Source organism: Crassostrea angulata, chromosome 10 (genome assembly GCF_025612915.1).
Source record: "Crassostrea angulata isolate pt1a10 chromosome 10, ASM2561291v2, whole genome shotgun sequence".
NCBI lineage: Eukaryota > Metazoa > Mollusca > Bivalvia > Ostreida > Ostreidae > Magallana > Magallana angulata.
In genome coordinates, this window is record NC_069120.1 from 20,820,191 (window position 1) to 20,832,569 (window position 12,379).

Genomic DNA, 12,379 nt, shown 5'->3' on the forward strand with positions numbered 1-12,379 from the left:
CGATTTGAGCTTAAAATTTCAAATTACATTTTTCTATTTTTTCTGTACAGAATTGTAAATATGTATATATTTTTGATGCCTCGTCAAAATTTGAAAGTCAAATATTGAGTTACAATCAAGATACAGGAGTTGAATTTCTTGGTTTTGTAAACAAAGCTTGAGTCTTTGATATTAATTACATTTGTGATTTATTGCTGAGAGTTTCAATCAAATGTTGCTTTTTTCTGTTGATATACCATTTATGAACACGTTGAATTAGTTTATCTTATTTGCCACGAGTCATTTTGTCAAAGAAATCGTACTTCCTTACTTAATTCTACATGTAAACAAATATAAAACTCGGGCTTTGTTTACATGATCTCCGTGTCTCTTATAACTTGCACTCTAACATTTAAATTTCGGTCAATCATTCAAATTACACTAGTAAAGTATTTAAGATATAAAAAAAATGAAATATTAATTTTTAACTCAGATCGTTTCTAGGTCCCCTCAAGTCTATTTTCTGCCAAAACAGATTTATTTTCTTGATTGGCAATTGATAATTCTATTAGTTTTTCAACCGGAATTTCATAAATTAATAATGAGGCGAGTGACGTAAATGATTCATACAAATGAGGTTAATGGCTGCGATTATTTTAAAGTCTCAGTTTTTATGTAATTAAAAAGTAACATTAAACAAAGATGAGTGAGATGGATTATGATTACAATCGTGGAATTTAATTAATGGTATCAAGGAATGCAGGTCATATTTATCTTGCCAATCCATGAGCATGTCTCTCCATTATGATAAGTGAAAGTTACATGTAATGGCAAAGATAATTTATGGTTCAAATAATCACCCATCATTTTTTTAACAACCGTACTTTTCTGCATTTTCATCAGGTCGAAGTTTTTGTGTTATTAATCCTTAACAAAGAACAATTTGTTGTATAATTATCTTACTATAACTATTTTGTAATTTTTGCTTTATTTTGAATGTTTTGTTTAATGTTTAGCCATTAACGAGGCGTTCATCACTCTGAAGGCAAATCAACTAACGCCAGGAGAGAAGTACACTTTAAGTGTAAATATGACGTCCAATGAGAAGGACCCAACACTTGCTGTGTGGGGCATACAAGTGAACTACCCACCCTATAACGGGACGTGTGTAACGGATCCAAAATCGGGTATCTGCCCACATGTAAAATTCACTTTTACTCAAGTCAAAATAAATACTACGTAACACATAGTACCACGAGTGTCATGGACTTTGGTAAGATATCGATATATAAGTTGGCTAATCCAGCGCCACTTGGATATAGTATAATTATATATGGTAAGATGTAGATATATAAGTTGGCTAATCCAGCGCCACTTGGATATAGTATAATTATATATGGTAAGATGTAGATATATAAGTTGGCTAATCCAGCGCCACTTGGATATAGTATAATTATATATGGTAAGATGTAGATATATAAGTTGGCTAATCCAGCGCCACTTGGATATAGTATAATTATATATGGTAAGATGTAGATATATAAGTTGGCTAATTCAGCGCCACTTGGATATAGTATAATTATATATGGTAAGATGTAGATATATAAGTTGGCTAATCCAGCGCTACTTGGATATAGTATAATTATATATGGTAAGATGTAGATATATAAGTTGGCTAATCCAGCGCCACTTGGATATAGTATAATTATATATGGTAAGATGTAGATATATAAGTTGGCTAATCCAGCGCTACTTGGATATAGTATAATTATATATGGTAAGATGTAGATATATAAGTTGGCTAATCCAGCGCCACTTGGATATAGTATAATTATATATGGTAAGATATAGATATATAAGTTGGCTATTCCAACGTCATTTGGATATAGCATAATTATATCTGGTAAGATATAGATATATAAGTTGGCTATTCCAACGTCATTTGGATATAGCATAATTATATCTGGTAAGATATAGATATATAAGTTGGCTATTCCAACGTCATTTGGATATAGCATAATTATATCTGGTAAGATATAGATATAATAGTTGGGTATTCCAGCGCCACTTGGATATAGACAGGGTGTCCCAGAATATCTGATACCATCTAAATTTCGTATATATTAAAAGGTTTTGTCCCAAATTTGTAAATTATGGTTCAAATAAAAATAAAATTATTTAAATTTTTTCCAATATAAAAAGGTAAGGGGAAAAAGTACTTTTCTTTTTATTATGACATCACACAACTGCATCATATTTCTTTGGTTGAAATGGATTTTCTTCAAAATGGATCTGGAAAGAGAACAGGCGTTTTTAGTTAAAGACTGTTAGGATTGTTTTATCAAAGACAGTATCCATTTATGGTTATAAAAATTATGCAAAAGAAACCCCTGGGAAAAATCAACCCAACAAACAACAGGTTCTTCGAATAGTGAGAAAGTCTCAAGAAATGGAACCCGTACAGTGGCTGTTGCTAGGAATTTTACTCACCATCTTGACGTTGTTATTGATCAAAAGGACGTCATTTTGTACACTCTCTCGAAATTTGTTGTGTTTTTATAGTCGACGCAAAATTTGTCAATAACTTATGAATGTTTGTGACATTAGCTGAGTGAAAATTTACATCATTTATCTTCATGAAAATGCAATGATGTTTTGGTTAAATTAATCTAATCAAAAGTTATTTACAGAAAAAATGGAATCATATTTTATGGGACACCCTGTATAATTATATACTTTTACCATTGTAATATTGTTGAAGAATATTTCGTTAAAAGATAATTATTCAGAAATTGTACTTATTGATATTTCTATCCTGAATTGCTCATATCAAAGAGATATACAATCATTTCTTTCATGGCACATTGGTTGCAAACTAAAAATGAAAGCTTACTACAACACAACTGTAAAAATCATATTTCCGGGTTGCTTCGTGCCTGATTTATAAGAACAGAATTTTTATCTCTTGGATAGGTAACGCTTCGACCAGCTCTTTCTCAGTCATTTGTCTGGATTGGCGTGACGAAGGTATCTATGCAGAGCGAAGTGACACACGTGACCCGACACTTAATGAACCACTTGTTTACGAATACGTTGCGTATATCCCCGAAACGGACGGGTCGACTAAATACTATCAAAGTGCAGTTCCGATTTTCAGAGGAAGTGAGTACCTCATCAAGCTAACATATTAAGATGTTTTATTGCTTGCCAATTTCAGTCATAATTTCTGTTATTAAAGAGAAAATTTTAATGTCAACGTTTGAATTTGTACATGTTATGGTAAAATTTTGTAATATTTTTAAGTATGGAGATATAACGTTATATGTTAAAATGCATGCATGTTCACAAGGACTGTTTTCATCGTTTGATTCATAAATAGGTGAAAGTACGGCAACTGAGCTTCCCTTACCGGTGGGCAGTGAAACGTTAGACTACAAAATCGAGATTGAAGTTCGAATTTATGACCGATATGGGGATTTTGCCGTGTTTCACCATGCAGACACAGAAGTTCGGGTAAGCCTTGTCTTTATTTCGTGCGACGACTAGTTTCTATAATCTGTTTTATTTAGGACGCTTTGATTTAATCCATTTTATTTTACCGAATGAAATTTTCATTAGAATAATTTTTTCAGATATTTTTAATTAGTCACTTTACATCTGGCTTTTGACTAAAATTTACTAGATATGTATGTGGAATTTATTAGGTGGTCCCGGATACAAGCATGGTACCGACAAATCTACAAGACACGGGAGCTTTGGACGAACTGTTTAGTGTCTTTGACCGTAACTACACCATAACCGATGCTGGAGGAAACAGCATGGCCGTAGTGAGACTCATTCAGTCAACAACCTCCATCTACCTGTCCTCTCACTTAAAGGTTAAAACCACTATGATAATCATGTATTTAAGTTGACCATTTATATTAAATTTTTGTACTTGTGAATTCTACTACATGAAGTATTATTGTATGTAGTGAATTGTGTTTTTCGGACTAATCTTCCAATGGATATATTTTAGACAAATGGGACATTGACCAGTACCAGCGATCTGTTTTCTGGAGCGGTGGACCAGACTGAAGTGGTGGAAGATCTTGCAGTTGAACCTGTTCAAGAACAACTTATACAGGTTACTAATTACTAACGTAGTCTCTCAGCAAAAATTTGAATGATTTTAATATCCAATTTCAAGTCTAGGAATCTTTGAAATTCAAAGACCACATTGTGCCTTATTTGAACAAAACTGAATTACGGCTTCATTAATATTTTTTCATAATTTGTTTTTTATTTTTAGAGAACAAGACAGTTTACAGAAATCCTCTTGAATGCGACCACGCAAACACCAGCGACGAGCGACAGTCCAATGAGTGCTGCCAATGCCCGCCAGGTGGCGCGGAGTTTTGCGGCGTGTGTGTCAAACCCAATAAGCGTGGATGATACATCTGTGGTAAATTGTGGAACATTTCGTTTTAAATATATAACTTTGAATGATAATCTGAGAGATTGTAACCTCGAAGTATTTAGCATTGTCGATATTTCATTTCAAATTTTCGATGAATGAATAGAAAACCAAATGCGGATAACATTGTTCAGTGGAATGAAATACTTTACATGGAAACTTTACAAATTATAGTAATAGCAATTAATAGGAATTTCTATTAATCATCGATTACACGTATTTAGAAAGATAACAATAATGATAATTATTGTTTCATGTCAATCCATGGATAATATTGACGGAATGTACTTTAGCTTGGAAAATTCTATACAATAAAATCCATAACCACTCTAAATTATCAAATCAAAGCAGCCAAATCTTGTCTAGTACGTCAATTTTGAAATTAAACATTAATTTTATTCTTCGATGATAATTTGAATGTAGATTGCAAATTAAAATTGTGGGTAAACTGATGATCATTGATTGATCATGCACCTTAGTTTTCATACTAAATTTATTTTTTAAAATATGATAATCGATTAAATCATAAAGAGGATATTTCATTTCGTTGGATGAAAAACCTCCCTCTTCATTATAAATTGTACTGTTTTAAAATATTCATATTCCATTTTTACATTATTGGATTGTGATGAACGAACGGAACTCTTTTGTTGATAAAGCAATTATCCACCCGTTTGTTGATTGTAAATCGATTCACTAAAACTGCTTTTGTCCCAACTGTTAAAAAAAGATTTGAAGAGATTTACTTTTGCCTACATGGTGACCAAAAAATACATTAAATGTAATCGAAATTGAAATTTTTTTGCAACTTAATTGTCTACCTACTTGATGGGAAAGCGCCTTTTCCATTTTTTATGATCCCATATAAACCAAAGTATCGAATATTGTAATAAATTTATTTAATGCATTGAAACCATGCAAAAAAATTACAATAATATGTTTACTCCAAAAGCTGACTATTTCTTTGGGTTTCAAGTCCCGCCGGGATTTTTATGTTAACTTTTTCATTTCACCATCCAAAAGGGTGGATCGTTTGGTGATCTTTAATTGTGTTTAAGCTTGAAATAAATCGTATGTGTAATTACATTACAAATCAAGAAACAGAATTTTGTGTGTGGCATCTTTGTGCGTTAAACAAGTAGGGATTAGAGAAAAAAATGCGGAATCACTCAGCAAATTTTTATGCGAACAAACTTTCAATGTTATGCATAGATTGGGTTTTTTGCTTAAATGTTGAATGATATATTTTAAATCCAATCCAATAATTCCTGTACATCTTCAGTATTTATATATATTTTTCCCCGTGTCCAACTATAAAATATTTTACTAAGTCAAACTAAAAGAAATTATTAACAGGAAAAAAATGTTCGAATTGATTATTTGTCGATATTATAACATAGGAAACTGTGGCAGAAGGGACAAGAGTGCTGATGGACAATATTCGTCAAGTGTCAGTCGTGAAACCTTTTCCGGTAGAGGATATTCAAAACATACAGGACACCGCTTCCGGTAATTGATAAGCGAATTTACATAAATCTTCCTAGCTTCAAAGTAATTTGGTAATATTTTCTATCAATAAAGTTTAAATACTTGTCAATCATTAACATGGATGTGATTTTTTTGGAAGGTGTGGTGGAGACGCTGAGCAATCTGGTAGATTTTATGGTTCCCAGCGAACTGTCCGACATGGAGGAAGAACTCGACATCAATGACGTCATGGCGGATATGAATGATGCTGAATATTATTCAGACGGAAGCACAGCCTCAATCCTTGCGAATATGACGTCTGAAGATAAGACACAACTGGCAGATGCTGTTCTTAAATTGAAGAAGAAGCATAGAGAAATACAAGAGAAGAAATCAAAAACAGTAAAACATTTCTTGTGTCAGAGAATTCATAACATGTTTTCGCAGACATGTATATAAAGTTTTGATAAAATTGCTCTAGATAGTACTTCTCTAGATCTTCGAATTTATTCAAGTTTTTTTCATAATCACTTTCCGATCATCTATGATTTACTTGACGATTTTCTTGATGTGAAGATTTTATAAATTTTGCTCAACATTAGGCAAAGAATGCTGGCAGTAATATAAAAACAGCCATAACCGATTCCCTGAAAGCGAAATCCAAAATAGTCCAGGTGGGAGCAGGTACAGATACCGTCGCGACCGATCAGATTTATATGTCAGTCCAGAAGGAAAAGAGGGAACACTTGATGAACAAAAAGATACAGAGGAGGGACACTGGGTTGATGCTTGATGATGGTGCGCTCAATAACTCAAGGGCGCGCTCCGTGGAGGTTTGGGTAGGTGTAAAGGGAAAGTCTAAACCAACTTTAGTTCTTTATACGCAGGCGAATAACAGGATTCAAAAAAAAAAAAAATGATCGCGCGCGACAAATATAGGCAATGCTAGAGATGAATATACCAGAGACATATAATGTCTAGTTCGCGGCGAAATACATTTCCGACGGGGAGGATCTTGCGTAAATTTCATGCGTTTGAATTAAAATTGGTTTTCAGGACAATAAGCCAGACTAAGATTGCCTGTCCCGTTTATAGTGCATGTATTGTTTGGTGAACAAAAAGCAAGATGATAGACTTTTGTTTACAATACTGTTGTTATAGGCGACAAAAATCGTTTTTCCTGGTAGAATATGTTTTTTAAGTTTGCCAAAAATTGATTGCTTAATTGTAGAAAACACAAAAAACTATAAATAGACTTATTCATTAACGAAACGATGAAAAGGTGCCTTTGTGCACATACTAAATCAAACCAATGTACAAAGTAATAACAAATTGACATAATGCAAAACAAGATTTAAATAGCAATTAAAGTCAGAAAATTTGGAGAGAATCAATGTAACATTGATCGTAATGTTTTTCGAAACAATGAGCTCAGTGATGTCTCATTGATGTCAAACAATTAAAATCCATGCAAGTAGCTCGATAATTTTCCAAATACATGTATAGATTAGTATTTTTTTTAATGAAGATAAGAATTGTTAACTTCCTCGGCCTCCTCGAGTGACTCTACGACAAGTCTTATTGGTCTCTACTATTTTAAACGACGTTTAACCATCTATTGATTATCGGACAACATCCTAATTAAGTAATAGAACCCTTTAGCACTGACTTAGGGACACACGGAACTAGTTATCATTTCTAGCAAAATGTTTTAAACTAAAGCAAAATCTTTTTTTTCCCCAGATAATCATGTAAATCCTTATCTTTCAAATTTTCGTAATAATAGATCTCTGTATCCAACAAAACTGATAGAATTTTACTTTTGCATTATATATGTATATGTGTTGAAAAAAAGGGAGGGGTTATATCGACCTCAATGTTATTTAATCGTTCATTGTGAAGAAGTGAGAAGGCGTGTTCGATTTAATGCCAACTAGAATTATAAATGGTATTTTTTCCAGGGATATCGAATGAATAGCAATAATTTTGCCAAGTCTTCAAAATAAATTTCAATATATTAGTGAGCCGTTGCATTATGAAAAATGCATCCAAAGGACACACCTCGTATTGAAAATGCATAATAAGCAAATTGATTTATGGCGTTGTTTAAATTCTTTTATATCTTTCCTCAGACTTATTGACCGTCATGAGTAATACTTCTCTACTGTATGAATAATGTTGAAAAATGGAAATGCTGTTGGTGTAATGATACATGTATATGGTATAACTTTGTCATGTTGTAAATTTTGAATTAACCGGGTGGCAGTAAATACAAAATTTACAACATGACAACTGTTGTAAATTTTTTATTTACTGCCACCCAGTAAATTCAAAATTTACAACATGACAACTTGATAGTGTTGAAGTAAAAATTGAAAGCAATTTTTTAACAGTGTTATGAATTAAGCATAGATGGTCAATTGATATAAATCTGTTTTAATAATTTCTCTCTCAGATGACAGAATTTAAAAAGAATCCTTTCTTCCATGCCTCGGGTTCGGAGACCATTGGATCTTCCTTGGTGTCAGTTCAAACCAGAGATGAGTCGGAACAAGACGTTAACATTCCAAAGAATATCATATTCAACAACAACAAAACGACCCAGTATAAGTCATTTTTCTTCTCCAATATATCAGGGGGTGAGGATCCCATGTTCTATTTTATAACAAATCTAAACGGACCGGATGCAACCATTGTGTATGTCAAACCCGATGTATACGACTCATCTGGCCTCGGGGATCAGGATTTGTACACTGCCTACGGTCGCATGAACACGTATCCCGAAAGTGCCAACTATGAGTATAAAACAGATGTCAAAGCTTCTAACTGGGTGGAACCTTATGGATTTAAAATCTTCCTTCCGGACAAAATATTCCGGAAAGGAAAATTATACATAGGGCTGAAACCGCTTAAAGGTGAATTTATATTTTAGAAAATAAACGTTGCTTTTGCAATCAGACTTTACAAAAAAAAACCTGAAAATTTAATATGATGGGAAATGAATCCATGCGATCTGTCCCCTTATCTTTAGCCTCACACACAGATGAACATCTTAAAATAGATTGTTCTTTATTGTTGTATTAAAACTTGTGGTTGTTTGTGCTTTGACTTTAGTGGTTGACGAGTCCCAAAACAACCGAAGAAGAAAGCGAGCCGCAGTCAATGCAACATCCCCGTCATTTGATCCACACGAAGCAAATTTTAGCATGGCAATTATTACATCTGGTTGTAGAACGTATGATGAAACAACAAACCAATGGACGGACAATGGCTGCCAGGTTACGTATACATTTGCTCTATTATTTTGAGTAAAACAGATAAACATGTGGAGTATGTAAGCTCAAAAACTCTCTGATTTTTTTTTTATGATTTACTAAAAGAAATTGCTATGATATAGGTGTTGGATATTTCGACCTTTAATGAGACGGTTTGCCGATGCTCGGATCCACCTGGTACAATGTTTGCCACAACCTTCTACGTCCCTCCAAACAAGATCGACTTTCACGCCGTTTGGGGGAAGTTTGACCCAGAGAATGCAGCCGTGTATGGCACTATTGCTGCGCTTCTGGTGATTTATTTCTTGGCATTGTTGTATCTGAGACGGAAGGACAAACAGGATGTGACTAAGGTATTAACTTCATTAAGAAATTATCGAAAAATCTAAGTTCAATTTAACAAGTTGATTCAGATAGATCTATACACCGTACTCTAAGCTCACACTTAAGTTTATCTTTCGCCTTATCATAGAAACAGCTAAGTATTAAGAAAAATTTACTTTTTCAGCTAAAGATTGCAGTATTTGTAGTATTTTTACTTTAATTGCGTGGTTTTCTCTTTCTATCAGTGGGGGACTAGGTTTTTGTGTGACAGTGAGAACACCGATGCCTACTTTTACCTACTGACGGTGTACACGGGACTACGGCGTGACGGCGGGACAAAGTCCAACGTCAACTTCATCGTCGGGGGCGAGGATGGGGACACTGGCGTCAGGGTCCTTAGTGACGGCTTCATGACGGTAGTTTATCATGCCTGTGAATGAAAATATTAAGAACGCGCGTAAAACCGAAAACCAGTGAAATGTTTGTAATCTTAAAGTACACTCCAATTTTTCAAGTATTAAGAAACATTATACATTATTTTTTCCTTTATCAGGGATTCCCGGCAGGGAGCTTGCGAAAGTTTTTGATGGGCACTAAACATCCTTTAGGGGACTTGAATTACTTTCGGGTATGGCATGACAATTCTGGGACAGGAAGCGAAAGATCGTGGTTTTTGCACAAAGTATTGCTGGATGACTTGCAAACTGGGACAAGGTGGGATTTTTGTGATATTTTCAATGCAATATCTGTATTATGTTGTATTTAAATCAATGATAAAGTATTCATTTATGTTTTGTTTTAGATTCACATTCCTATGTGATAAATGGTTGGCGGTAGAACAAGATGACGGTATGGTGGAAAGAATTATTTCTGTTACGTCGCACCAAACTTTGACATCGTATGATCAGCTTATATCCGACCATGCACGATTTAATGCCACAGAAAACCATTTGTGGCTATCCATGATCATACGCCCACAACAAAGTACCTTTACACGAGTACAGCGACTTACATGTGCGTACGCGCTTCTCTTTCTGACCATGATCACAAGTTGCATGTTTTTCAGAACTGACGATGAAGTTCGACCAAACCAAGTGTCAATTGGAATTATCAAATTTTCTTTGACAACATTATACGTGTCCTTTATAAGTATTCTAATAGCCACTGTGCCAATTTTCATTGTAACTTTTATATTTAAAAAATCACGACCAAAGGAAACGTCAAATAGTCTTGATAAAAAGAAAAATGACAGAAAACCGTTTAGTGATGTACAGAACGAGAAGGAAGTGGAAGATGAAGATGTCTTCATGGACGATTATGTTAACTTCTACAAAGAAGAGCGACTTCCTCTGCCCCATGGCATGGTGTATGTCGGCTGGACTATTCTTGTTCTGGCCATAGTGTCCTCTGGTTTCTTCGTTATCCTATACAGTATGGAATTCGGAAAAACGAAGTCAGAAGAATGGCTATCAACGTTTGTTTTCTCGTTTGTTGAATCGTTGTTTGTACTTGATCCAATAAACGTAAGGACAGTTCTCTTTAAATTCAAATTATTGTATTTCAGTAGTGTTGCTTTTTTTCTGTACCAATCCATTTTCTTTCTCGGATTTTAGGTGATTGTCATGGCGATTCTAATGGCCATCTTATTTAGAAAGCCCCTAGATGGGGAATGTCCCAACGTTGATTTAGATGTCATCAAAACTGCTGCAGAGAAACGACAGCAAAATTCTTCTAGAATGTATCTGAGTATGTATTAAGTAATTGTGCAACAAACTTAGTCCAAGAAGGCTGCTGGATGGTCTAACGTTAGGTCATTTTTAGACTATAATCTCTTTGGAAAAAAAAAATTTGTATACAAAGATATAGGAACTTTAAAAGTTAAATTGTTTGGAATTGTTTTTCACTAGTTGAGTATTATAATTAAAATTATTTACGGCCGAAATATCATGATCCCTAAAAATTAGATGTAAGTGGTAATTTGTTAACCGTCCATCCTTCATAATTAAATGACTTTTTGAATTTTCTTTTTTAAGTCATAGTTTTGACGCCAGATTTAGGTTGGTTTTTGTCATTTTAGCGTTTAGGATGGAAATATTGTCAAGCTCCGGTCCTCCGGATCAAACTATTCTAGAATCACAGCGTAAGTTACGACAGAACGAGATAGCGGCCCAGGCCGTGTTCAGACGGCTCGTGGTGTACGCCATCTTTGTGTTCGTTGTCTTCAGCATCGGCTACATCAACAGAGACGCTAGGTCCTACAACATCAGGCTAGATATGGACAACCAGATATATTTTACTACCAAAGGCACCTTTGGATTTGAGAGCGTAAGGCTTAATTATCAAGTAATCTAGGTTTCGTTTTGAAAAAAAAAACCCAGGAATCATGTATACAGTTTACATGTAACATATTTATCTGTTTTAGAAGATAAAGTATTTCTAGTAGATTAGGTAAATTTCTGTATTTTTTATATTTATATCAAAGATCAAACATTTTTTAGAAATAGAAACGTTTTAAAATATACATCAGCAATTTTTCATTCGCAACTGAGGTCCAAGATTCTTTTGGTTTCATCATTACTTTTTTCAAACTCATTGAGAATTTCAATTTACTTTGTTACTACTATGCTTATAGCTTCTGTGAATTCATTTCCTAACATCTATAAACCACAGATAAACAGTGCTGATAAGTTTTTCCACTGGATGCGCCACACGTTTCTCCCTCGCCTCTTCCCCGTTTCCGACATCCGTGGTCAAGCGATTTCTGTCCTGGACAAGCAATACTTCGCCGGCTTCAGTCACGCACGTGTGGGACCTGCCCTCTTACGTCAGAGTAGGATGGGAATATGTGAGTACAGTTCACTAATTGTTGAAGATTCTG

At 34.2% G+C, this 12,379-nt stretch overlaps 1 protein-coding gene across 1 annotated transcript in view; it reads left to right on the plus strand.

Annotated features, from left to right (window-relative positions):
• The window catches only part of LOC128165315 (uncharacterized), a 28,473-nt gene that overhangs the window by 13,482 nt on the left and 2,612 nt on the right, over positions 1 to 12,379 (plus strand). Inside the window, exons 10-27 of the mRNA XM_052829722.1 lie at positions 996 to 1,166; positions 2,953 to 3,141; positions 3,359 to 3,492; positions 3,684 to 3,857; positions 3,998 to 4,105; positions 4,271 to 4,423; positions 5,836 to 5,944; positions 6,063 to 6,304; positions 6,505 to 6,741; positions 8,358 to 8,817; positions 9,017 to 9,180; positions 9,300 to 9,530; positions 9,747 to 9,917; positions 10,055 to 10,215; positions 10,304 to 11,024; positions 11,115 to 11,247; positions 11,579 to 11,826; positions 12,172 to 12,346. Coding sequence (XP_052685682.1) covers positions 996 to 1,166; positions 2,953 to 3,141; positions 3,359 to 3,492; positions 3,684 to 3,857; positions 3,998 to 4,105; positions 4,271 to 4,423; positions 5,836 to 5,944; positions 6,063 to 6,304; positions 6,505 to 6,741; positions 8,358 to 8,817; positions 9,017 to 9,180; positions 9,300 to 9,530; positions 9,747 to 9,917; positions 10,055 to 10,215; positions 10,304 to 11,024; positions 11,115 to 11,247; positions 11,579 to 11,826; positions 12,172 to 12,346 — 3,981 coding nt within the window. The remainder of the gene's footprint in view (positions 1 to 995; positions 1,167 to 2,952; positions 3,142 to 3,358; positions 3,493 to 3,683; positions 3,858 to 3,997; positions 4,106 to 4,270; positions 4,424 to 5,835; positions 5,945 to 6,062; positions 6,305 to 6,504; positions 6,742 to 8,357; positions 8,818 to 9,016; positions 9,181 to 9,299; positions 9,531 to 9,746; positions 9,918 to 10,054; positions 10,216 to 10,303; positions 11,025 to 11,114; positions 11,248 to 11,578; positions 11,827 to 12,171; positions 12,347 to 12,379) is intronic.